At 34.6% G+C, this 24,211-nt stretch overlaps 3 protein-coding genes across 6 annotated transcripts; 1 reads left to right on the top strand and 2 right to left on the bottom strand.

Annotated features, from left to right (window-relative positions):
* Positions 1-1,140: 1,140 nt before the first annotated feature.
* Positions 1,141-7,492, top strand: LOC140816912 (uncharacterized). The gene is made up of 11 exons (XM_073176408.1): positions 1,141-1,265; positions 2,406-2,539; positions 3,302-3,383; positions 4,276-4,346; positions 4,838-4,939; positions 5,052-5,141; positions 5,925-5,999; positions 6,087-6,119; positions 6,209-6,289; positions 6,997-7,056; positions 7,132-7,492. The coding sequence occupies exons 1-11, from the start codon at positions 1,211-1,213 to the stop codon at positions 7,300-7,302; spliced, it is 954 nt and encodes a 317-aa protein (XP_073032509.1). The 5' UTR covers positions 1,141-1,210; the 3' UTR covers positions 7,303-7,492.
* Positions 7,493-8,739: 1,247 nt separating this feature from the next.
* Positions 8,740-16,258, bottom strand: LOC140815914 (IAA-alanine resistance protein 1). The gene is made up of 11 exons (XM_073174946.1): positions 15,572-16,258; positions 14,409-14,492; positions 14,260-14,309; positions 13,165-13,216; positions 12,084-12,194; positions 11,367-11,647; positions 10,261-10,413; positions 9,991-10,098; positions 9,361-9,462; positions 9,219-9,263; positions 8,740-9,111 (listed from the first exon to the last, which is right to left on the bottom strand). The coding sequence occupies exons 1-11, from the start codon at positions 15,891-15,893 to the stop codon at positions 8,956-8,958; spliced, it is 1,464 nt and encodes a 487-aa protein (XP_073031047.1). The 5' UTR covers positions 15,894-16,258; the 3' UTR covers positions 8,740-8,955.
* Positions 16,259-17,423: 1,165 nt separating this feature from the next.
* LOC140815915 (cyclin-J18) lies at positions 17,424-20,312 on the bottom strand. 4 transcript variants are annotated; one of them, XM_073174947.1, is made up of 9 exons: positions 20,168-20,312; positions 19,987-20,063; positions 19,521-19,617; positions 19,352-19,450; positions 19,258-19,275; positions 19,087-19,157; positions 18,866-18,992; positions 18,714-18,774; positions 17,424-17,986 (listed from the first exon to the last, which is right to left on the bottom strand). In XM_073174947.1, the coding sequence occupies exons 1-9, from the start codon at positions 20,210-20,212 to the stop codon at positions 17,877-17,879; spliced, it is 705 nt and encodes a 234-aa protein (XP_073031048.1). In that variant the 5' UTR covers positions 20,213-20,312; the 3' UTR covers positions 17,424-17,876. The 4 variants fall into 4 exon arrangements, with proteins under 4 accessions (XP_073031048.1, XP_073031049.1, XP_073031050.1 ...); XM_073174948.1 differs by lacking the exon at positions 19,521-19,617; XM_073174949.1 differs by lacking the exon at positions 19,258-19,275.
* Positions 20,313-24,211: the final 3,899 nt, after the last annotated feature.

Below are 24,211 nucleotides of genomic sequence, written 5' to 3' on the forward strand. Positions count from 1 at the left end.
TTGTTATTGTGTTCAGTTTTAATTGTTTTTATTTTTTTCAATTGTTATTATCTTAAAATATCAATATAATGTAATTAGGTGTATCCTGAAGCTAAACATGTCCGACATATTGCAATTCCGTATTTTCCTGTGCTTCGAGAAATATTTGAAAAGGATAGAGCTACTGGAAAAGGAGCAGAAACTGGAAAAGAGAAGACACGTCGTTGGACAAGAGAGGGGAAAGAGCCGAGCTATGGAGAATCTTCAAGAATAGAAGAGATCGATCGGTTGGTAGCCGAGCAACATATACATTTAGAAATTTTGGATGATTTTGAGGAGGAGAATGTTCAACAAACATTTGTTCCTCATTCATCGTTCACAAATAATAATTCTAAAGTTGGCAAGAAAAAAGTGTCAAAATTTGATGAAATGAATGAGAGATTTGACACTTTGAATAACATGATCTCACAAATGGCTAAGGCGATGGATGTCAATGAACAGAGCAAGCGTCGATGTGAAGAGATATACACTGAACTGACAAAACTTAATGGAGTAGATGAAGATTTCATTTTTGCAGCAAGTGATTATCTTATGTCAAATCCAACTGCAGCCGATTTTTTCTTGGGGATTCCACATCATGCTCGTCTTCGGTGGTTGAATTGGAAAATGAACAACTCATCTTAGGATAAAATATGAATTTGATTATGCATTAGATTCATTGATGAATTTATTGATGTTTTAGATTATTTTGGTTTCTTTATTGATAATTTTTCTGGATTTAAATTTTCATATTTTAAATTTGTTTGATGATTTTTTTTAATTATTATTTTATGTCCACTATGATTAATAAGGGTAGCTTAGTAAAATTTTAAAATTTCAAATTCGAATTCTTTTTACTCCAAACAAGAAATGGATTTGTAAATACTATTTTTAACTTTTAAACCAAACACCAAATAGAATTCCAAATCTTGAATTCCAAATCCAATTCCAAATCTCATAAAATCCTCCCAAATCCTAAATGCCAAACACACTGTAAAACTTAGCACAAATAAGGATAGTTTTGTAATTTTTATTATTTTAGGGAATCAAAATTTTTGAGGTGCAGAGAGTTGGGATGAATTTATGTTTCTTAAATTTAAATTATCACAATTTAAAAGTAGGTTCAATACCGTCTTTTGACAATCGCTAAAGTAGAAAAAGGAAAACATAAGGGTGGAAAGGTAACTCAGCCATGGCGATGCAAACTGGCGTTGCCGCCTCCAAAGTCCTCGTCATCGTCGGCGCAGGTTACTTTTAATCCATCTACGTTTAGCTTTTTGTTTGATTAACGATGGATCGACCTTGTTGTTATTGTTTTTTTTTTGGATTAAGTCGCCAGATTTAGTTGAGTTTTACGGAAACTTGAAGTAGATTAGGTTATTTTTCTACGCATTGAAATTATTGGTTCCTGAAGTTTAAATTTTGGTTTTGTGCTTATTTCTTTCCTTGTGCTGAAGTTTGGGGGTATATGGATCCGAAGTCATTTCTACTGCTTTTATTTTGGACCTAAATAATCGACAGGGAAATTGTTAATCATTGTTTCCTGATTTTCAAAGTAAAAGCAACTTCTGGCAGAGGATTTTGTAAGGTTCAATAACTCAAGTGCTAATCTTTCTTCTTTCCTCCTGCTTTAAATGCTCCCAACGGTCTGTTCACAGTTCAATGAAAGGATGGTGTTCACTTCTGCAACCCAAATGCTCAAATGATGGTGTTTTTCGTTTCTTTATTGTCGCGCAAGCTTCGGTAGACTATTTCTATGATTTACATGAAATATTCCTATGCCAAGTCTATGGGTGTGCTTTTCATTTCAATGCCTTTTGCAGCATATAGCTTTCTATTCTGATTCTCTCCGTATATTCAAATGAAGGGGTTGGGTGGGTCAACTCTAATGGGTGATGTGTAGTCGTATTTTATTTCGTGGAAACTGGGAATATTATTGAAAAGAGTATGACCTTAGTGAATTAGGATTTCAAACAATCACATTGTTTCCACGTGGAAATTTTTCATTTTCTTACTTTGTGTTATCACTTAGCCCTAGTGATTAGTGATTTTTTGTTTCAAGTTAAAAACTATATACCTCATTGGTGGCTGTTGTTTGGACCTTTCATATGTCTCTGAGCTTTGTTTCATCTTAATAATCCTAAACTTCACCTTGTCAATGCTATCATGGCTATTATATGTGTGGAAGTATTATATTTAATTTATAGTAGTTAAAAATTTGTGTATAACTCGGAAGAATTAGCATTTTCCAGCTGAAAGAAGTGATCTGCAGCATAGTCCATTTACTCTGATACTTGATTGGCATTGGATGTATTTATAGTATCCATAAACTTCTTGAAAACTGAAAATTAACCAACAAGTTACTTGAAATATTTGGGTTTGAACAGGTTTAACTGGTTCTATCATCTTGAGGAGTGGGCATTTGTCTGATATAATTTCGCAGATTCAAGAGTTGATACAAAGATTAAATGAAGCTGAAAAATTACCTGGAAAGTACGATGCAGCTCTCCTAGCCACTCAAGTACGGATTAAATCTTTTATTTGATTTACCAATATCAGTTTCTTGTTAGCAGTCTTACCGTACCTGGATATATAACCTTAATAGTCTGGAAAATTTACTTTCGGTCGGGTTCTCATGGGTTTTACTCGTCGTTAACATCTGCTGATCCAGATAAAAAAATGTCATAATTCTTTCAGCAGTAAGTGTAGTTTTGCTTTGTTGCTGTTGTAGTAAAACATGAAACTTTTCATTTATGTGGATTGGTAGGATATTGCGATCCTAGTCACAGTCCCGCTATGATTGATCCCACTTGTGGGTCATGATCCCGCTCCATTTTTGTGTGAGATACTGAGTTCCATATGATTTTACAAGCCAAACAGAGATCATGATTACAGTTGGACTAATTAGCTTTGTAAGTTTCTCTATGATTAAATAAGGAGAAGCATGTGCTGTTACTCAGGAATAGAGATGTTTATCAGTTTGCAAGTTTTTATATGTGTGGAGCAGTGGAGGTATGTTCTGCTGCTCCCTACGAATTGGAAAAGTCGGTTTGATTTAATTTTCCATATATGCCATAACACTGGTGAAAAAAGTATTTCCTTTTATTTCTTTAAACTTCTTACATGCATGTGGATATTCAATCTGGTACCTAGGGTCTTTCTTTGGTTTACCATCTACATGTGATCAAGTCGGCTCCTTTGAATTGAACTAAGATTTAAAGAGTTTTGTGAGAAGCATAGCAAATCATCTCTTCGTTTTCTAATAACATGGCCTTTGCTTCAGGTTCGATTATTAGCTAAAGAGATCAAGGAGTTGAGCTTATCCAATCCGGTTACGATATTTAATGGAAATTCATCCTCCAACGGTATGCAATTGTTTCTATGAGTTCTTTTTCTAAAAAAAATTTCTTGAGTCAGCTGCTTGCATTGCTCCTAACATTTCGGTTTACCTGAAATTGATTGTAAGCTTTTTTTATTTATATGTTTTGGACTCATCCTTCCACATTCATAGAGTTAGTCTTGCTTAAAGCTTTGTTTGTAACTGTAAGATTTGGGTATCTTAAGTTATCGATTTTGCAATATAACTGTCAAAATTTAAATTGTGAAGTAATTTCCATTGGAATGAAAAATGAATGAATATGAAATCCTGCATTATTTTTCCCGTATAATTAAGGAAAGGTAAATCGGTTCTAACTAGGTAGATTAGCTATAACCGACAGTGTACTAACTAGCTTGCAAATTCAAAAACTATTTTATGCTTACTGGAAAGTTCAAACTTCAAATGTTGCTTTCTATTAATTTACCTACCATATTGTATTTCGGGAAGCCTCGTGGTTTGGTTTTGAGGTTTAACTTTAGTTATGATCTCAACCTTGTGACTGCTTTTGAAGGTCAGTCCTCTAAAAACTAAAGCAGATAAATCTCTTGGTGAAGAATCGGAAATTATCTACGGCACAGTAAAAAGAGTTTCTGTTGATTTTAGTTGTATGAAAGAAGATAAGTTTTCAATTTTAATTTTAATAGCACGAATGTGCAGAAATCTGATTATGCTCTGTTGATTGAATGCTACAAAGATATACTTTCTTGAACTTAATTGTTATTAGTGTGCCAAAGAAACAGCTTCTTTCTGATTTTTAGAACTTTAACAGAACCATTAGTTGAATTATTTGTAAAACCCTCAATTCACTTTTAGCTTGATCCTAGATCTTCAATTCATACTTTATTTGAAGAGCTTCATGATGGAAATGGTTTCTGCAGGGAGTTATGCCTCATACCTATTGCCTACTGCAGCTCTTGGTGCTATGGGATGTTGTTATGTGTGGTGGAAGGCAAGAATTTAGTTTTGGCAATTGAGTCATTGAATCTTCATTGTTATTGGATTGTTGACTTTGTGGAAGCTATTGGCAACTCCCATTTGTCAGGATTTAATTTCTAATTAAACTTTTGAATTTAAGTTCATTATTTCACAAATTGAGTTGTGCCTATCATTTTGCTGTTTTAGGTCAAAGAAGTTACTAAAATCCAGGGTTGAGTATAAAGAATATCAATCTTGTGCCTTTCTTCTCCATCATTAATTATATCATATACCTTGAGTGAATAATAATCATATGGTAAAAGTCTGAATGTGGTTATTTGTTAATCTTGGAGAAAGATTTTTATGAAACATTCAGTTTCCTAGGGCAGTTTTTTTGTTATTTTTGAGTGGGGTTAGGGACTTGGTGTAGGTGCTGAGGTGTTTGACCTTGCCCCCTTCTTTTTTAGTTCTTCAGTAGTTCTATTTTTTTTCTTAACTAAACTTATTTCCTCTCTTTCCCTGTAGGGCTGGTCATTCTCTGATATTATGTTTGTCACAAAGCAAAACATGGAAAATGCTGTTGCATCTGTGTCTAAGCAGTTGGAGCATGTTTCTGAAGCATTGGCTGTATGTGACTTACTGTCAACTCAAGCCAAGCATTTTAAGTCACCTTTCTGTTTTTCCATTTCCTTCTTTTACTTTCATTTCTTTACTCAACATCAATTCATTCAAATTGCAGTCAACAAGGAGACACCTATCAAAGAGACTGGAAAACTTGGATTGGAAACTTGATGAGCAGAGGGAGATATCAAAATTTATTTCCAATGATGTATGTAGACTCGTATTTCCTCGTGATTGAATGTTTATTTTGTGCAATTAAATAGTTGCTTTTTGGATCGTGGTTACATCTTTTGTCTTTCTTTAGATTTAAAATTCTCATTTAATGAAAAAATAGTTGAGTATCATGTCTGTCATGAAATGAAAAGAAGCTTAGCTATTTTCTGGCATCCTTGTGATCATATGTTTTTCTTCTGCAGTATAAGAGATTGCATTACCTAGGTCAGCTTTACTAAACAAGCGGGATTTGATTAATGGAATTAATATTCATCAACTTTTATATGTAAGAATAAAAACGAGTACGAGTGTTTCTTTCTTTAATTGAGTGCTCTAACTATTGATGTCGAATATTACATTATGATTAACCTAAATTGATTTAGGTCTGTTTGCTTGGCTTTTGGAGTATTATTTTCTTCACTTGAAAACTGGGAAAATGACTTGTTTTCATCAAGTTTTATCTCGTTCAAACTAACTTTCTCTCATGATCGATAATTAAATTCGAGAGGTAAGTTCTATAAGCAAACTATATAAATAGGAAATATCTCACATTCAAAGCCGAAATGTGTTTCAGATAATAAATATGAAATCAGCTTCCAGGAATTCCTTACCAAACATTGCCAAAAACTAATATGGAAACTTTTGAGTTGAAAGTAATGGAGAACTCGGCAATTGCCGACTTAATGTTTTGCCTGAGGGACTTCCCCAGATGAAAATAGCCTTATTCTGAAATTACACGTGAACATGTCTCGTTTCTAATGATGATTTAATGATGCAGGTTGGTGATGTGAAATCAAATCTCAATCAGATTGGTTATGATATTGGTTTGATTCAGGAGACATTATCTGGCCTGGTCTGCAATACCTGTTTCATTAATTCAAATTTACTTAGCCATACATAATGTTATCTTACGCATTCTTTATTGTTTGTTAATTTGCAGGAAGGAAAGATTGAGCTTCTTGAAAGCAAGCAGGTAAAGTTCCCAATCTTTTCAGAGTTGGTATTTTGATTTGTCACAAGTAACAGCCAGTATATATATTATTCCCCCTTCATTGGCTGCAGGATATGACAAATTCTGGTCTGTGGTATCTCTGTCACGTGGCTGGAAACATTGAAGATGGGCGGAGTTCGAAAATTATACAGGTCTTGACTCTTGATTGAAATAATCTTTCTGCCCTTTAATGTGCGAAAATTTGACATTTTACAAATATATCCGCAGTGAAGCATCAAACGAGGGAGGAAATCTGTAACAATCAGTGTGGAGAATAAAATCGAAAGAGACTTTATCCTGCATATACATAATATTCTACCTAGTATAAGCCTTGACTTGGAAATTAATACATAATATATTGTATAAAAAAGGAAGAAAGTGTCTGCACCATTCATGTTCACTCGTGCACAGTGATTAAAATTACTTTTGGCTCCCATTTTTTTGGAAAGGGTGGAAGATCTGGGTGGTTTAGAAATAATGAAACCAGCTTCCATAAAAATGAACCATTTTCCTCGAGTAAGGTTAACTGTAAAGTAGTAGCTAAGTGCTACTTTGCTCTCTTGCATGTGGGTTCTAGACGAGCCCAAGCCATCGCACTTATACGCACACATCCAGATCGTGATCTACTCAGACAAGTGGATTATGAAACAGGGATTGTGGATCATATACTTTAATATTTTTTGTTATCAAATTCACATCAATCCAATAAGAAATTTGCCTTTTGAATGCGTTTATATTGGAGCTTCTATCAAAGTTTAGGCTGGTTTTGCTTGATTTGTTACTTCAATAAATCCATCACCTGTGCTTTATTGTTTCATTCAGCTACATTTTTCCTTAGAATGTATCAGTCTTTTGACAGGATGTTGGGGCAAAGCTGATAGACAATTCGACCATCTTGCAGGAGGCAGAGAGAGCAAAGGTTAGTTAACTGACACTTTTCCTCAAAGCAGGAAAAGAACCATCTTAATGACAATGTCCACCAATTTTTGTCCAGGGGCTTCAGTTCATCATCGGTGACGACGAACCAAATACAGTACAGAAAACTTCCCCAGGTATGGATGGGAAAGACGCTAATTTTCCTTCTAAAAAGATGCATTCTACAAATAAGAGAATTCATCGTTCGTATCCCGTTGGCCTCTCTGTTGCTAGAGATATTTTGGGTTGAAACCCATGATTTCACATTTTTTCTTATTGAAGGTAATAACACACTATTTGACAGACCTTGTCATGTGTATATGTATAAAATATACATACATGTGGATATATGGTTTAAGACATATTCACCGAATTCATGAAAAGTTTTTCGAAACATTTGTGTCAGCTTGAAGCAAATATATGGAAGAAATCATTGCCAATTTTGTTCATAAATGTTGTTGAAATACCACATGGTTATGTATATGATCATTGCATAACTAATAATATGCTCTTGACACACCTGATAAATGATTATGAACTTGCAAGTCTTGCCTGAGGCATTGGAGTGCTTGTAAATGAACTTGTGAACATTTCGAAGTTACATTGGATATTAGTTTTGGGAAATCTTGAAATACACGGAATTCATCATTGAAAACTCCAACACTTTTTTTTTTTTGGAACAAAAACTTCTTCAATCATAAATATGAAAACTGAAACGAATTTAATTCGTTATACACCGTAGAGAAATACTCGAGCAATCTTCAGCCAAAATCATATATCTATTTGATTTCGATTTTACTTTTCAATGGAATTGCAAATGCCGGTTTCGAAATCGAAATTATCGGTTCTAGAACCGTTGCCAGTCCAACTCCACGGATGTTTGCACCTAAATAAGAAGAAAGCATTAATAAACACAAATTTTACTTCTGAAACATATCGAACCATTTGCCTAGCTTTATCCAGTCTCCAGGTCTACCTTCTGTGTGTCTGTGCCAGTCGAGCTAAAATTTATGATTGAACCCTTGTATTCAAATCAACATATGTACTGTTTTGGAACTTAAGATCTACCTGAAGTGAATATGGGGAGAAAAGTCTTGGTCATCCCGAAACCATTTACCCACCTTTATAAGCACCCAAAATATCCTCTCTCATTTTGATGTTAAAAACAATTTATCCTCTCATCGCAACTACTTTCTCCCATGTACACGCCTCTTTTTTTTTCACTGAATTATATGCATTTTTTGTGTCGTTAGCTTGGCATTACTGGAGAAAGGGGAAAAAAACTTGACACTTTCTTTTCTTTCTTGATTTCTCATTTGATCTATATGCTTAGCATACATTCTATGCGCAAACCGTACCGGACGCAGCTAGCTGGTAATCTACACCAGCTAACTCCTCAATTACTAGTTTTTTTTTAATGTGCAATATTGTGTGATAGCTTGACGTTTGACAATTTGACGCTGATTATGCCACAACTGAAAATACTAATTAATTAAATAACATATATAAAAGCCCCAAGTGACTTTGCATAAAACTCATGCATATTTTAATATATCACGGATGCTGCATGTAAAATTTACATTTCAATATGATAAAAACCAAATCATTAATCATGTCCCACTAATGCAATTATGCCGAAAATGGTCTCGGCATTTGTCCTTGTGCATGAAATATGTATTGAAAACGCTTTATCTGAAATCCACAATTTTTACTATCAATCAAGCTATCAGAATCCTGGCTTCATGATGATACAAGTGAATGAAGATGCAAAAGTTTTTTTTATACTTTTACAGTTTTAAATGGTTAAATATAGGTACTAAGAAAACTACAAGCATATATTCGACAAAAAAGTAAAAAAAAAAAAAACAAAAAAAAAACTCCTGGAAAATTGGTAAATAAATATTCATTCTAGAATGGATATACAAAGGGCGACACCAATACCAAGCAACAAAGATAGCAACTGTATTGTTGTGCTTCTCAAACCAGGCATGCCTCCACTATTCATCTCAGCTAGCACGCCAGCGAGGGCTATGTAGATAAAGCCTCCTGCAGTAAACCCCTGCAATTTTACAACCAAAACACCACAAGAAAACGTCATATTCACAAAAAAATTCTATAAAAATGCCACATTCAAAATAACTAACATTCAAAAAGACCATATGTCACCTCAATCAAAGACGATTGCCCAGGATCTCCTCCCCACATCAAAGCCTGCGGTACGATAATGTATAGCAGCAGTTCTTAATATTCCAGTAAATAAATCAAACAGATATATTAAGGTAGATAAGTTAGAGAAGAGACTACAAACCAGAGCAGTTCCTGCAAGGGCGACCAATGCAGACAGAAAGTTAAAGAATAAGGCTTTGGAGACACTAAAGCCCGACCTTACTAAAATTCCAAAATCACCGATCTGCAAAACAGTGCCAATCTCAGGTATTAATGTTATTTAATCTTCCCATTAAAAGAGCAGAAATATTCCAATTCAGTGGCGTATAACTGTGTGAACAATTCAAGGAAACAAAACATCATACAGAGAAAACCAGCCCTCACTACCCCATCTATTGCATAATTAGTGATGCACCACATATTTTGACCTGCTTTTGTAATACTTGAACAATGCTTCATCTTTATTTCACAAAAGCATATTTACTTTGTCTCATCTCGAATGATTAGATATGGAGTAAACCAGTTTGTCGACCCAGGCTCATTTCCGCCAAATTCAATCAGATTCTTCTTTCAAGAGTAAATTGTACAATCAAAATCTAACCTAAACCCATATGGTAAATGATTGGATGATCACCAAGAGGTTATGTCCTCTCTATGACAAGAATAACACTTCCTGTTCTATTATTTAGGAAAATAAAGGAAAAAAAAAGATATCAGGAATTACAGACTGCATATAAACACGATGAAGATGGTGATAAATGTGGAACCAAACCTCTTGAGGTAGCTCGTGAGCAAGTAGAAACAAAGTTCTGGACCACCCACCAACTGATCCATAAAGGAGGAAAGCACTTCCCAAAGCCATTCCATCGGTAAAATTATGCTGAGCCAGTAGTTAACACATTTAATGAAGATAATATCATCAAATTCAAATTGGATAAAATTTAAAATTTATATATGAAAACCATAGCATAACACTTCGGTGGCTTTCTTGATAGCCACAAAGAGAGAAATACAGAAATTCAGAGAAAACGAGAAAACATACCACTCCATCGGAGAAGAGGTTCAGATAACCAAACACCAGATTTGGCTGTGACTTGATAGGTTCTTTTCTATCAAGTGACTCTGCGTTAACATCAGAGATGCTTTCAGCACATTCATCGGTTCCATTTTCATGAGCTCTATCGCCAGTGGTTCTCTGCATCAACAATAATTAGGACGAGATTTCTGAATTTCACACTAGACGCACATGAATTATGTCATGCATGAAAAATATTTTACCCTTTGGTTCTTAATTTCCATGTTTGATACATCAAAGACATTTTATTAGGAACCCATATTATATTGACTGATGGATCATACAGAAGAAAGTTACATATGGTTTCCAGGATAAGGGCATGATATATTATTAATACTAAGATTTCCTATCTCCTGTTCATTTTTTTTTCAAGCACAAATACTTGGGCCCGGTTGTAATTTTAATTTCTAGATGTTCTAGACAATAACTCATAACACCTGCAAGGTGTGAGTTATCTGAAGCTTTTATTTTTTCTGAAATTGCGATAATAACAATAAAGCAAACTGAAACCCAAATCTGTAGAACTAAATGAAAAAGACATGCAAGAAGCAGCACAACCAAACTGAAGCTATGGAGAGAATGGCGGAGACTAGCACCGACTGTGGTGAGTATGATTTGGGGAATGAAATTGGCGAGCACCGACGGTGCCAGTGGCTGCACAAATGGAATTATGGTGGTAGATTTTAAGGTGTTGGCAATGAATTCTATCTCCAAAACTTTAATTAGGCAAAGATCAAGGACAGAGGAAAAGAAATATAGCGAAGCTTGAAGTGTGGATAAAATGAAAATGAAGATTAACAGAACAGAAATGGACGACATGCACTAAAGAGCAAAGAGAGAGGCGAAGGGAATGAACATGGGTCATTAAGAAAAGAAAAATAAATATTTATCGATCGATATGAAATTGTCATGTAAGATAAAAATGATAAATTATCATTCTATTAAATAGTCAACCACACACTTCGATATTTTTCACATATAATTCTTAATCCTATAAAATCAAATATTTATCAATTACTTTATTAGCCTATCACATCAATCAAGCAAAAGTTTAAAAAAATGTTGTTTTATACCTTCCGCAAAACATCTTTTTCACGTGGCTTATCACCACAAGGGGTGTCCAGGGGTGGTGTTTTGTCCAGTTCATTTTCCTCAAATGTCTCTTTTTCAACTCTTTCATTTTTCCCTTCAGCAGCCGATCCCTGAAGATTTTTGTGAGTCTCTTTGTCATCCTTCAACTTGTTAGTGTGTTTGTGATGGTGATGGTGGTGGTGACTCCAAGCATTTACTCCTCCAGAAAAAGCATCAACATACCTTACCAGTTTCTCAACAATAAGAAATACCACGATTCCAGCTGTGCCAGAAAATATCATAAAACAATTCTGAATATCCAATCATAATAATTTATAAATAAAAGGCACTGAAGTAAAGAAAGACTAGGTTGCATCATGTAGGAAGACGAGATGCATAAGAAAAGACAATAAATAAGAAAAAAATTCTTAGGTAAATTACTAAGCACCAAGAAGACTCGTCGAATAGAAATGTCTTCCAGTTTATTCAATAATAACACATGAGTTCCACTCTTGTCATGCAGCATGATACCAAAATACCAATTACCATGCTAACTTTGTGTGAATGTACACAATTCTAAAAGATTCATTTTGAAACAAACGAGACAATAGCTAAAGTGAGAATCAAGTTTCCAAGAATTGTGCAGGCAAGGATGCCAGAACATTGAACAAAACATGGATTACACTTGGAAGTATATGTCAACAAATATTTATACATACCCAAAATTGACAAACCGATGGAAAGATCCTGTAATGAATGTGAGTGTCTGGAATGCACATGATGCTCAGCCTGACCATCATGGTGATCATGTGAATGGGAGTGATCACCACCTGAAAAAATAAATCAAAGCTCAAGCAGCTAAGATACAAGTACTATATAAGTGAATCATAACCCATTAAATTGGTGAATTCTACAAGAAGTTAAACAAGCTCAAAACAGCACCAGGATGAGAAAGGAGGTTATACCCTTTCAATATAAAGCACGGCATAAAGCTAATTACGTTTACCAGATAACTTCCTCTCAAGCTACATAGACAGAACTAAAGTAAAAATCTACCAAAGGAGAATATCGAATCTGAACATCTGAAATAACTAGCAACCTGGTTAGCATGTGGAAGGAAGACAAGGTTAGCATGTGGAAGGAAGACACGATACTTTGCTTATGACTTTCATCAGATACCTTCTATCAACCAACACAGAATCAGAACAATGATGAAAGGAAGATTTTTCCAAACGTCTGAATTAGGTATTGGACCGGGCTCCACAGGCAATACATATGCTCATGGTATTGCAAAGTCACAGTTATCAATAAAATAATATTCCACATCAAGCCAATTAATACAAAACATATGAAATTTTGTCAATTTTCAATAGAAAATAGGACCAGAACAGAAAGCAGATATTTAAAAGCCTGAGCCAGTCATCTGCAACATCTTACTCTCGGTCTTTTTGGAGTAACATCATACATTAAAAGATACATGGTAAGTATGCTTAAGAGAGGATGAATGCTACTAACCAGCTCTGCTTACAAACCACAACCTAAAAAGGATGCAAGTAACAAAGAACATCCCTCTCTGTCATTCTTCAATTGATCTCTCAAGATCATGTGAATGGAAGAGATCACTCACGAAAATATAAAATTGAAGCCAAAAAATCATAAAATTTCTCATCAAGGAGGTGAAGATTGATCATTTTGCATGTCATGTCTTGATAACAATTTGAAATAAAACAAGGGAAAAAAAAGTGATACAAAGATCAACATGTCACCAAAGAAGAATAACATTCTGTTATGTATTCATACCGAAAGCATGTGGCAATTGGTGTAGAAAGGCATCACCTAGCATAGCCCCTGCCTGCACAAGTATAGTACATATTAAACAAAATTTCTAACTTAAGAAGTGATTCTATGTTTAAGCAGGTGCGAAATAGAATCCACCATTATTATTTGTGGTTAGTAGGAAATTTTGTAATTACAATAGCACAGTAATAGTCTTCACCACAAATGCCATAATATTTTATTTGAAAATGACCACTCTTGGATTAAACCTCTGGTTGCAAGAGGATGGCTAGAGGTTCATTTTATATGTTGTTGTAATCTACAAAGAAAATTATTTTTTGTCCCAAATAATCCCTAAATCCTTTCATTGAAAGGATGCATATCCTACACGTTCCTGCAGCTCATGACTTAAGGAGTCATTACCGTAGGTGGTCGTGGATGTGGATTAGAATAGCATTTTTAGGTTGCATCAAAGAGTCAGTCATAAATGGATTACAACATGGGGTCATTTAGGTTTCAACTTATCGAAATCCTAAGCCTGATCGGACATTTTGATGAAGGTAATGAATGGTTGTGACTGAAAGATCCATGCAAGTGATTTCACTTATATCCAGTTTTGTGTGAAGCATTGGAAAATGCGAACCGTGATTTCTAGGTCCAGAAAAGAAAACTCCCAACAGTTCTTCGTTTACTGAGTTAAATTATTTTCAGAGTCGATGATGAGTACCCAAAAAGTAAAAAGCAATAGACTACTAAAACCATAATGCTTAGTGAATACTATAATGATATCCGAATTAAAGGGGCCAGCTAACGAAAAAGTAGTTCATCCTACAACAATATTGAAGTGTTGTGTATCATTATTTGATCAAAGTTAAAATGGGAACCCCGACAGAAATCATTATCTGCTCAGTCCAAATTTTTATTGAAGAATGATACAAAAACACAAGGTTTAACAAAGGTGTTGAAGGAGAACTATAGGTGAGGTAAAATCAGCTGATGTCAAACATACAGTAAGGTCCTACAATCTAATACTAAGGAAAATAACTAAAAAATTATATATAGTTATGAGCACAAGGAACAAAACAAGAACAAGAACAAGAACAAGAAAAGAAATCCAACCCCAAATAATGCTAAAGAATCAACTACCGCCTTTGATGGCCTCCCTTTTACTGCACATATCAAGAGTTCAACATGGTTAGATAGCAATGGCATAAGAAACCCTTTTGTGAACAGGATCCAATGCTAATGATGACATTTGGAGTACTTACTAAATATTAAAGGCAATAAGATCAGGCAAATAAGGGATGCTAAGCTAACCAATAGTGAGCATCCCATGGCATGGATCCAGAGGCCTGCCAAACAACACAGAAAACTAGTGTCTACATAAAAAATTAATATAAATGCAAGATGACAAACTCTTCGCACAAAATATATTATTAGAAATTCTTTTATCTGCGGGTAACGGACATTTGATTTTTGAAAACTTATTTAGTCTAAAATGCCGCGCCACAATCCACTCAATAAACTTCGATCAAAGACTACCAAAAAGGAAAGGCATACTACATGTAATATAGAGAATGCAGCTGCGAGCCAATTATCAAAATTTAAAATAAGGTGAAAAAGTACAAAATAAGAAAAGATAGTTCTGAGAACAAACACATAACAATCACGTAGATTAGAAGGGAAGAACACCGGAATTATCCATCCTACAAACATGAAATCCGTCAAGTTTTCTGAGCGCAAACCTAGTACAATTTATACAAGATTTAAATAGTTGGAGTTTGATACTGAGAAATTTTTCTCTGAAACTCTAAAACCACATAAATGAGTGAAAAAAATTCATAAATTTTAACAACATTTAAACAACCACCGAAATGAAGATCTTGGCAGGTATGGAAGGAACGTATAAGGATTAAATTGCAAAGATGACTCCACATAAATAAAAGAATTAATTGTTGTAACATTCCACTGATTGAGATGCAAATAACAAGAAATAAAAGATGATGTTTTCAAGAGAAATTCCACGTATTTAAGACTTTCTATAAACATCACATGGGATTTCTCATTTCAAGCCCATACAACACCGCAGCCCTACAGAGTACAGATGGCACAAGCAATTACGAGATAAAAATTTGGTGACACCAAGAATCTCAAACATTTACCCAAGTTGAATCATAGGAGCTTAAAGCATCTGTTAAAAAAAACATTTTAACATAATAAATAAACATGCAAGAAAAAAGCAAACAAACAAAAAGGAATCAACAGAAAAGAAAACCTTTTACAGTGTGGGATAACATGACATCTCACAAGAACATTGCCGAAAACAAGTTAGAATATGAAAATTAGTGAAAAAGAGAAACCACGACAAAAAGGAGCACGATAAAAGCCGTGAACCTAAAAAAGTTCTCAAAAAAAGAAAAAGAATAGTTACCAAGCCCAGAAGGCTTCGGATGACCATCGTGTTTATGCCCATATCCAAGTCCATCGCCATGATTGTGGTCATGGGCAGCCCACATATTCTTCAGATCTTCCTCCTCAGCAATTTCCTCGGGAAGCAGTAGCCTCTGCGGGTGTTGCTGCTTATCATTCCTCACTGCGCCTACATTCTCATCACGAGCATTATGATGGTGGTGGTGGTGGTGGTCGTGGCTACACTGGTGGGCCGCCGTCACGGAGAATCCATATCCAGTCACCAGCAAAACGCCGCAGAAAAAGAGACAGATCTGGCGCCTCTTATTCGAAATTTCCCGCATTATTTAGGATGATCGAAATGGTGAAGATCAAGAATTGGGGTTCAAGAATTAAGTAGCACGGTTTTTCTTACAGGTGCCCTCGATTGTAATAAAGCAAACAGCGCAGAAAAAGAGAACTATGATTCCGATGATGACGCCGAACGTTACCACATCCATCGATTGAATGGAAGGTATATATATACACACACACATATATTATTCCGAAAGCATGTAATAATTTGAAGGAGGGTAATTTGCATATAATTTAGTCACTGATATAATACTTGGAAGTCCACTGTACGTCGTCGTATCAGAACTGTTCGAGATTCTTGCTACTTTATTTCGCCTCGAAAAGCGGGCTCAAGATAGGAAATGTGTAGATCGGTGGAAATAATATTTGAGGATTTTGTTCATGTTACATTTATAGACAATATTCTTATCCCCTCAATAAATCATACTGATTTGAAAATATAGTCAATCATTTAACCATAATATATAAAGAATGAGTATCACGAATCTTAATCTATGAGACGGGTGAACTCTATCGATATTCACAATAAAAAGTAAAACTCTTAGTATAAAAAATAATATTTTTTCATGGATAACCCAAATAAGATATCTGTCTCACAAATACAACTCATGAGATTGTCTCACATAAGTTTTTGTCATATATGAATTAACGAAAATAATTCACCACTCAACAGTGTGTCATGTGTTGAGTTGATAAAAAAACTATCCAGGTGAATAACATCTATCAAACCTCATTTTAAATGATTTGTTATGCTTAGTCAATTTCTTTCTTTAATTTGACGGGTTGATTAAAAAATTATCGATCTAATCCGTCAATTTTATACGACTTACGAGTGTAATCCAATACATTGATCCACATGAAAATACAAATATGTAAACATTGTGTTTATGATCCACATGCAAATACAAATATGTAAACATTGTGTTTATATTATACAAACATGATAGGTTGCATCAGGCGTTTGATTTTAAAAAATGGTATTTGTTAATTAAAATAAGTTGATAATGGTGTTAACTTTGTTAATTTAAATTTTAAAACTTTTGTTATAGGTTCTATTTAAGAGTTTGATTTATCGTAACAACGTTTAAGTTCAATGTGATTTACTCGATTAACGTGATCAAAGACAATTGTGTTAACCCGTGATTACCCGGTACACATCGAAAAGCAACGGTTGTGGATTCGCAAGACGGGTTAACCCTGATATTTATAATAAAAGTAGTACTTTTTCATTGATGATACAAATAAAATATCAGTCTCACAAAATTGATCCGTGAGAACGTATATTAATTTTCCGAAATTATATTTTCTTAACATAAATAATACACCTCGATTTTTTTTTTAAAAAAAATTCAAAAAAAAAACATTTACTAAGCACTATCACTCAAAATCGAGATAGATAATTTGCAAAAAAAAAAATCGAGATGTAGGACTAACAAAAAAAAACGAGATAGATAAGAAGCCAGATCTTTCAAGAAACACAAAGCCGGCTGAATCACAACACTGAATCACAACACGCGCTGTTTGGGAAGAATATATCCAATAAGAGCACCCAAGCAAGAAAATGTGTCAAAATAGAGCCAACCGAGGCCAAAGAAAAGTTGAATAGCCAAGGAATTACACGCATAAGGGCATTAGCATTTGACAAAAATTTATGTGTGACGGTCTCACGGATCGTATTTGTGAGACGGATCTTTTATTTGGGTCACACATGAAAAAGTATTCTTTTTTATGCTAAAAGTATTACTTTTTATTGTTGACCCGTCTCACAGATTATGATCCGTGAGACGGTCTCACATGAGACTCACTCTTAGCATTTTGATTTGTTGATGCTTTGCTGGAACTTGGAAGAATGACAGCCAAAAACTCAACGAAGATGAAGTTTCTAAAACAATAGTTGTGAAAAATACTTTCAAAAAATTAACAAAGGGACAGAGAGTAGTTTAACCTAAAAGACTAGGATATACAGGGATACCTCAATTTAACTTTTGATCTCCGTAATCTGCTTGAGGTTCAAAGATATGCTTTAGGATGTCCCTGACACAACACATGATTTCCTCTTCTTTGTACGAGGTAACAAATTTGACTACAAAAATTAACAAATATAAGATAAGTGTATACATTCACGAAAGGCCATGTTTTAAAAAAAGTGATGGATACTAACGACTCCACCAATTTAGTCCATATCAAATCAAATTTCCAGTTCACATACACTAATATTACATCGGTTTGGAACTTCAAACTGCCTATAACAGATGTGGAATACGCCGAAGTAATTGTCATGACGATTATATATTGTAAAATACACCGAAGCAATTGTCATGACGATAATATACTACAAAAAAAGCGGAATAAAATAATTGACAGCAAAGATTTGTGTGGTTTAACTGATATAAGTTATGTTAACGAAACTACTACAAATATTTATTTATTGGAAGAAATATTATAAGTGTATACAAAACAGTCAATCTCTCGCAATCTCAGTCCAGATTATAATCAAGAAATTCTCTATCTTGCACTAGAGAATCTCTTCAATACTCAATAAACTCAGATGACAAATGAAATGCAGCTGACTTCATTCACATTTGCAATCTTCCAATCACCATGAAATAAATGTGGCTCATCTCACCTAACAACAGATTCTCTTACGAGATTTTACGTGAGTATTTAGATCTTGTGTCGATAGTGATTCTCGACAAGAATAGAATTGTGTTGACTTAAAGATATATTAGATTCAAATAATTCACCAAACCACATGTTTTGATTAATACTAGCTAGTTATATAATGATGTGCACATTCTTAGAAATCTTACCCCAAGGAAGAATGGGGAATTCCCACTTTTGTGCAGGTACTGAAATAACATATGCGACAACCTGCAAAGAACGGAACACTCCTGAAAACATTTATCCTCAAAAGGTAACCGAACATGAGGCTGACTGCAGCTGAGGAAATGTAAAGACATGCCAATATTGATGCAGCAAGAAAACAGGGAGAGTTGTAGAGAAGTGATGTAGCTTCTTTTTCATAAAGCAGGTCCAGAACATCCATACAAACTTCAAAATTCACATGTTCCCCAACTCGGGCAATAACTCTGATTCATAGAAAGAAGAGCAAAAAAAGGTATTAATAGTGACTCGGGAAACTCAAACTTGGCAAAATGATAGAATGATGTCGTTGAAGCTTACTTTAATTGACTGAGAAGCTCGTCTACCATTATGAAGGCAATATGTGATGTGCCAATCTCAAATTTCAGTACCTGAAAGGAGACTTGTTCGGCTCAGACAAATGAAAGAGTGAAATCAAGAAACAACAGAAAGTTCAATGTTATAAGGTGCATATCCATCTCATCAAATTACCTGCATTAAGATCATCTCCTGCAGATTCTTCATCAACCAGCATGCTTAAGACGAAAAGGAAGCAGAATCTAAATTACTGAGATAAAGAGCTTACTGCATCCAACAGATCCCTCTTCGTGTAATGCTGCTCCTTTATAAAGTCATCCCCAAATGACTTTAACACCTCGACGGACAGGGGAGTCATATCGTGTATCTGCATATTGATAATAACATTTGAACAAAAGAAGGATGTCGCTAAGGCAATAATATTAAACACTACGTACTTTGCTTGAGAGCCATATTGAAACAAGGGCAAATAGCTGCAAATTACTTTCTCTAATCGGATGCAGAAGCCAGTTTTTGGTGTCGTCATCTTTAAATCTTTGAAAGATGGAAAATAAAGCGTATAAAGTTATTTCCTAAGATATGCAGCATTCAAAAAATCATTGTATGAAATATGTTCTAGCACAGGTTTGGAGGTGATTGATTTGAAGCTAACTAAAATCACCATAAAGCATGAAAACCCAACACATCCGAGGTACTTCCGGTTCTTACCTCGATAATCTCTGACATAATTATAATATTTCCACCATTCAGACCGCAAATATTATTCATACTTTTCCAGTTCTCATAATTAGTACTATATCAAATATGATATATTCTAAATTACAACTTCTAGTCGTGATTTTACAGTATTCCAACAAAATAATACCTACGAGAGCATCGAATATAAAAATCAATAAAATTTACCTGGACAGAGCTGGATAAAAACGCTCGACGAATAGCGATAATGCAGAGTACTTCACAATCGGAGAGACTTCCAGCAGCTTTTTTTTCCCCAATAATTTGCAAAAAACGCTTGATCAAAACTGGAATGGAGAACATAATTCTGATTGATTCGTAATCTCTACATTGTGATTCGTAATCTCACCTGAGCAGATTGGATGAGGAATTCTACCACTCCGAATCGCAGCATCGCCCTGTGTGTGAGTGAAGCAGCGATTTCTCACAATTCGCAAATAAATGTGTGTAATGTGGGAACTTTTTGGTTGTGAATTTCGCATTTGGGAAGCAGAATGTGCAGATGTTGGGGTTTTTTAAAAAAGTAAAATAAAATAAAATAAATAATATAAATAATAAATAATTAATTAACAAAATATCAAAAATGAAAACTATTTTTTCAAAAAAAATTCTTAAATAATTTTCTTTAATTATTAGTAAAATATACGAAACTTTAATTTTTTAAAGATTGTATTATAGATTCATACAAATAGTAAATAAATCAATTAAATTATGATTATTAATAAAATATAAATAATATTTGAAGGGAAATAATGTTCTCCAAGTTTTCGATTGATATAGTTAATTATTTCTCTAGTATATTTTTCCTTATTGTTTTGATTGAGTAAATATTTGATTTGATTTTGTCTTCCTTAGATAATGAGATATTAAAAGATCTAGTAAATTGATAAAATATGATTTCAATGATTAAAAAGAGTTTATTTCTAATAAAACTCTTACTTTCCTTGCTTAATAGGTTCTCTTATGAGATAAGGCTCTCATCTATAAAAAGGAAAATCTAGGACGTTGAAGGTGGCTGTTTTCTACTCGAAGTAATACGCACACTCTGCACGCTTTGAATCTCAGAGAAAATCACTGTCAAACGTTGCTGCTTTGAAGACTGCCGATAGCAAGTGTTGCCTTGAATGTTGAGAACATCTGAAGACAACATCTGTGCAGAAGTTGGCTGAAAACTGTTTTTCTTGGATTCCCTTTTGGCACACGTTTTTGCTTTCTTGTTTGGTCGTTGTTGTTTTGGTTATTTGTTTTAGAAAGCTTTTATTTTCTCAACGTGTTGAGAAAATTAATTTTCGTGATAATCACTAGTGATAGGTTTTTTTTTGTAAACGGTTTGGTTTTTCTAGTGATTAATTTTTGTCATAAGGCACCGCACAAGTATTTATACTTGTGCATATTCAATCTTGTCCATTTATTTATTTCAAATCAATTTGTGTTATTAATTTTCCGCCGCATGTAGATGTTGTCCGAGATGTTGTAACATCTGGCACAACACCTAATTCTGACAAAACACAAATTTACTATTTTTATGAATTGTGCAAGGGGACAGGCCGTTTTGTTGATGTTAAGGGGCTGTTCATGGCAGTACAGTCGAGTCATGAGGTTGATATGAGGTTTGGTTGTGTTTTAGTGAGGGCTGAGAGGTGTAGTGGTCGAAGGGGGGTCACGTTTTTTTGTAGGGATCGGGTGAGAGGCCGATCCGGAGGTGCAAGGGATGAACCAAGCCTTGGACCAGACCTTGTTGGGTCTGAAACACGGCTTAGAGAGGCCTGACCGCTGTTGGAGCCGTCCTCAAGGCCGTTCGATCGATTGCAAGTGCGAGGGGCGAGGATGCATGTGATGGTTTGGGTTTTTTCTCGGCTCTTAGCAGGTTGCAGCCTGCGTGGGGCTGGGTCCATGAGTCTAGTGGTTCCAGCAGGATCCTAGGGTGGGCAAGGGGAGGTTGGTTCGTGGCTAGATCCCCGGGTTGAAGGCTAGGAGCGTAATTATGAAAGTTCTAGACTATAGGCTCGAAGGGGAAATGCTGGAAAATTCCAGCAGCTCTTGAGGTTTTCTTCGTGAGTCTATGAGGGCTGGAACATGGAGTTTTGGGGCTGATAGGTCGTGTTTTAGGCATGGTATAAGTTTGGAAAATTTTGGCTAAGTTTCAAGTCGATTCGGGTTAAAACGGGGACCGTGGTCCAAGTTTTTAAAACGACTCAGTTTAGTTTTAATATGGGCTCGAGTTTACGTCTAAGAAGGCTTATAAATATATTTTGGGACATTTTAAGGAGTTTGGTAAGCTTCGGGTCAATTTTAGAGCTCCAGGGGTAAAACGGCAATTTTTGGGTTTCCAGGGGCAAAATGGTCATTTTACACCCGGGATGAGATTTTGGTCCTGGCAGCACCCTGAGTACAAATTTATGATATTTAAAATGTTTATGCACCATGCTCATGGTTTTTACGTAATTACAATAAATATGTTGCATTAAATGGCGAAAACGATGATACGTTTTGAAGGAAGTGATTTAGTTGTGACTAACACGATGATACGATGACATGTAAGGTCGGGACTCAGTGGACGGGTAATGTTCTCGCTGTTGTCCTTGCCGTCGGGTACCACGTTTACACGTAGATAGATCCATCGACTGACATGATGATACGAAAGTCACAGCTAATGAACGGAATTCAAATTAAGAAAATTAACACGTATATGTTGATACGATGATACATGCTATGATTATTATCATGTTTTGACAGGTCACGATTAGGCATATGATTTTACTGCAGACATGAAATGTATGTTGATTACGATATTTTTCACTACTGCTTGTTACGTTTATGTATTTGTTATCACGGTACAGGTGTGTTGAGTCTTTAGACTCACTAGACATGTGTGATGCAGGTGATCATGATTTTGAGTGGACTGGAGGTGCTGAACTCTGAGTAGGCAGGCTTGGTGAGGTGACACGACCCGAGGACCTCATGATTTTCTGCACACGCACGATCTTATGTTATTGAGAGGATATGAGCATTTTTATGCTGTTTTATTTTACTGTTCGATGTTAGGATTTTTACTCGTTTTTACTCCGATATATTTTTATTGGTAATTACTTATAATTATTTTTAAACGATATTTTTAGTAGGACTGAATGCATGCAATTTATTGAAATGATTAATTTCAAAACGTGTGCTTTACAAAATATATATATATGAGTCTTGTTACCCTCCACACCAGGTGTGCAGGGTAACATGTGCACCGCATACGTGACGGTGCATGATTGGTCAGCCATTTTTTTTTTTAAAAAAAACAAAAAAATTTGTGTGGTTGTGGGCGTGCCACGTAGACAGGCGCCCACAGGTGTGCAAGGAAGAGGTATGCAGGGTAACAAGACTATATATATATATATATATATATATATATATATATATATATATATATATATATATATATATATATATATATATTTCCGCACTTTTAAAACAGTAGACATTACATGTTAATTCTAAAACGAACAAAATGTAGATGAAATACACAGACACACAATGCAAACACACACAAAACTAATGTAATAAAACACGTAAAAACACCCCATATCAATACGTATAATAAGAGTGTGCAAAGATGAGCAACTTGATATTGAAATAATAATGTTGATCGAGATCTCGTGGATATCATATTATGAAAGCTTCAGTCTTGATGTTTTTCTGATTTTCATTCAGTCTTCAATATGCCTTTTTCAACAATAAAATTTTTTGTAACGATCATATGCATTTGCATCCAACAAGAGGGCATTATCAATTTTTCTTCATAGTACGTCGTATTTAATGCACCTTTTATTAGACAGATTTGGCTTCGAAAATCTAATTGATTCTTGAATTTTTAGGAAACATTCTTGTCAATCCGAAGTGGATTAATATTGTACCTGGTGGTACCGTTTGATTTGTGATATGAGATAAATAGTATGAAGACAAGTAATATTTTTAATAATAAAATATATAAAAATGATATGTAATTTAATGTTTGATATGATCGGTTAATTTGATTAAATTTGAGATAATGTGATATTACCGTTTTGCTATTTTGAAAATATTTATAATATTATTTATTAAGGGTAATATTGTAATTTCAATTGAATGATTTGATTGATGTGAAATAAATGATTGATGATTTGATTGATGTAAGATAAATGATTGTTAGATGTATAAATAATATGGTGCATCAAACATGAGATTAGATTGGATAAAAATGTGAATAAATCATACAGCGAACCAAACGATTCCAATAAATCAAAGATACTTTATCTGATAGATAAGACCAGCTAGGATCAGTCTGCAACTTGAGCATATGATGTTGTCCGCTTAAAGTGCAATTTGAACTTAAACAATTCAGCTTGAATCTTGACGCGACGATTGT

Source organism: Primulina eburnea, chromosome 16, assembly GCF_022965805.1.
Source record: "Primulina eburnea isolate SZY01 chromosome 16, ASM2296580v1, whole genome shotgun sequence".
Lineage (NCBI taxonomy): Eukaryota > Viridiplantae > Streptophyta > Magnoliopsida > Lamiales > Gesneriaceae > Primulina > Primulina eburnea.

Excerpts from the sequence above, each read along its gene's own strand:
- LOC140816912 (XM_073176408.1), top strand. The coding sequence starts at position 1,211 with ATGGCGATGCAAACTGGCGTTGCCGCCTCCAAAGTCCTCGTCATCGTC. Across the intron at positions 2,540-3,301 it reads CAGCTCTCCTAGCCACTCAA|GTTCGATTATTAGCTAAAGA; the intron begins GTACGGATTAAA and ends CCTTTGCTTCAG. Across the intron at positions 3,384-4,275 it reads TGGAAATTCATCCTCCAACG|GGAGTTATGCCTCATACCTA; the intron begins GTATGCAATTGT and ends TGGTTTCTGCAG.
- LOC140815914 (XM_073174946.1), bottom strand. The coding sequence starts at position 15,893 with ATGCGGGAAATTTCGAATAAGAGGCGCCAGATCTGTCTCTTTTTCTGC. Across the intron at positions 14,493-15,571 it reads TCCGAAGCCTTCTGGGCTTG|GCCTCTGGATCCATGCCATG; the intron begins GTAACTATTCTT and ends GTTGTTTGGCAG. Across the intron at positions 11,648-12,083 it reads CATCGGTTTGTCAATTTTGG|CTGGAATCGTGGTATTTCTT; the intron begins GTATGTATAAAT and ends TTTCTGGCACAG.
- LOC140815915 (XM_073174947.1), bottom strand. The coding sequence starts at position 20,212 with ATGCTGCGATTCGGAGTGGTAGAATTCCTCATCCAATCTGCTCAG. Across the intron at positions 19,451-19,520 it reads CAATATGGCTCTCAAGCAAA|ATACACGATATGACTCCCCT; the intron begins GTACGTAGTGTT and ends ATCAATATGCAG. Across the intron at positions 17,987-18,713 it reads ATTCCCCATTCTTCCTTGGG|TCAAATTTGTTACCTCGTAC; the intron begins GTAAGATTTCTA and ends TAATTTTTGTAG.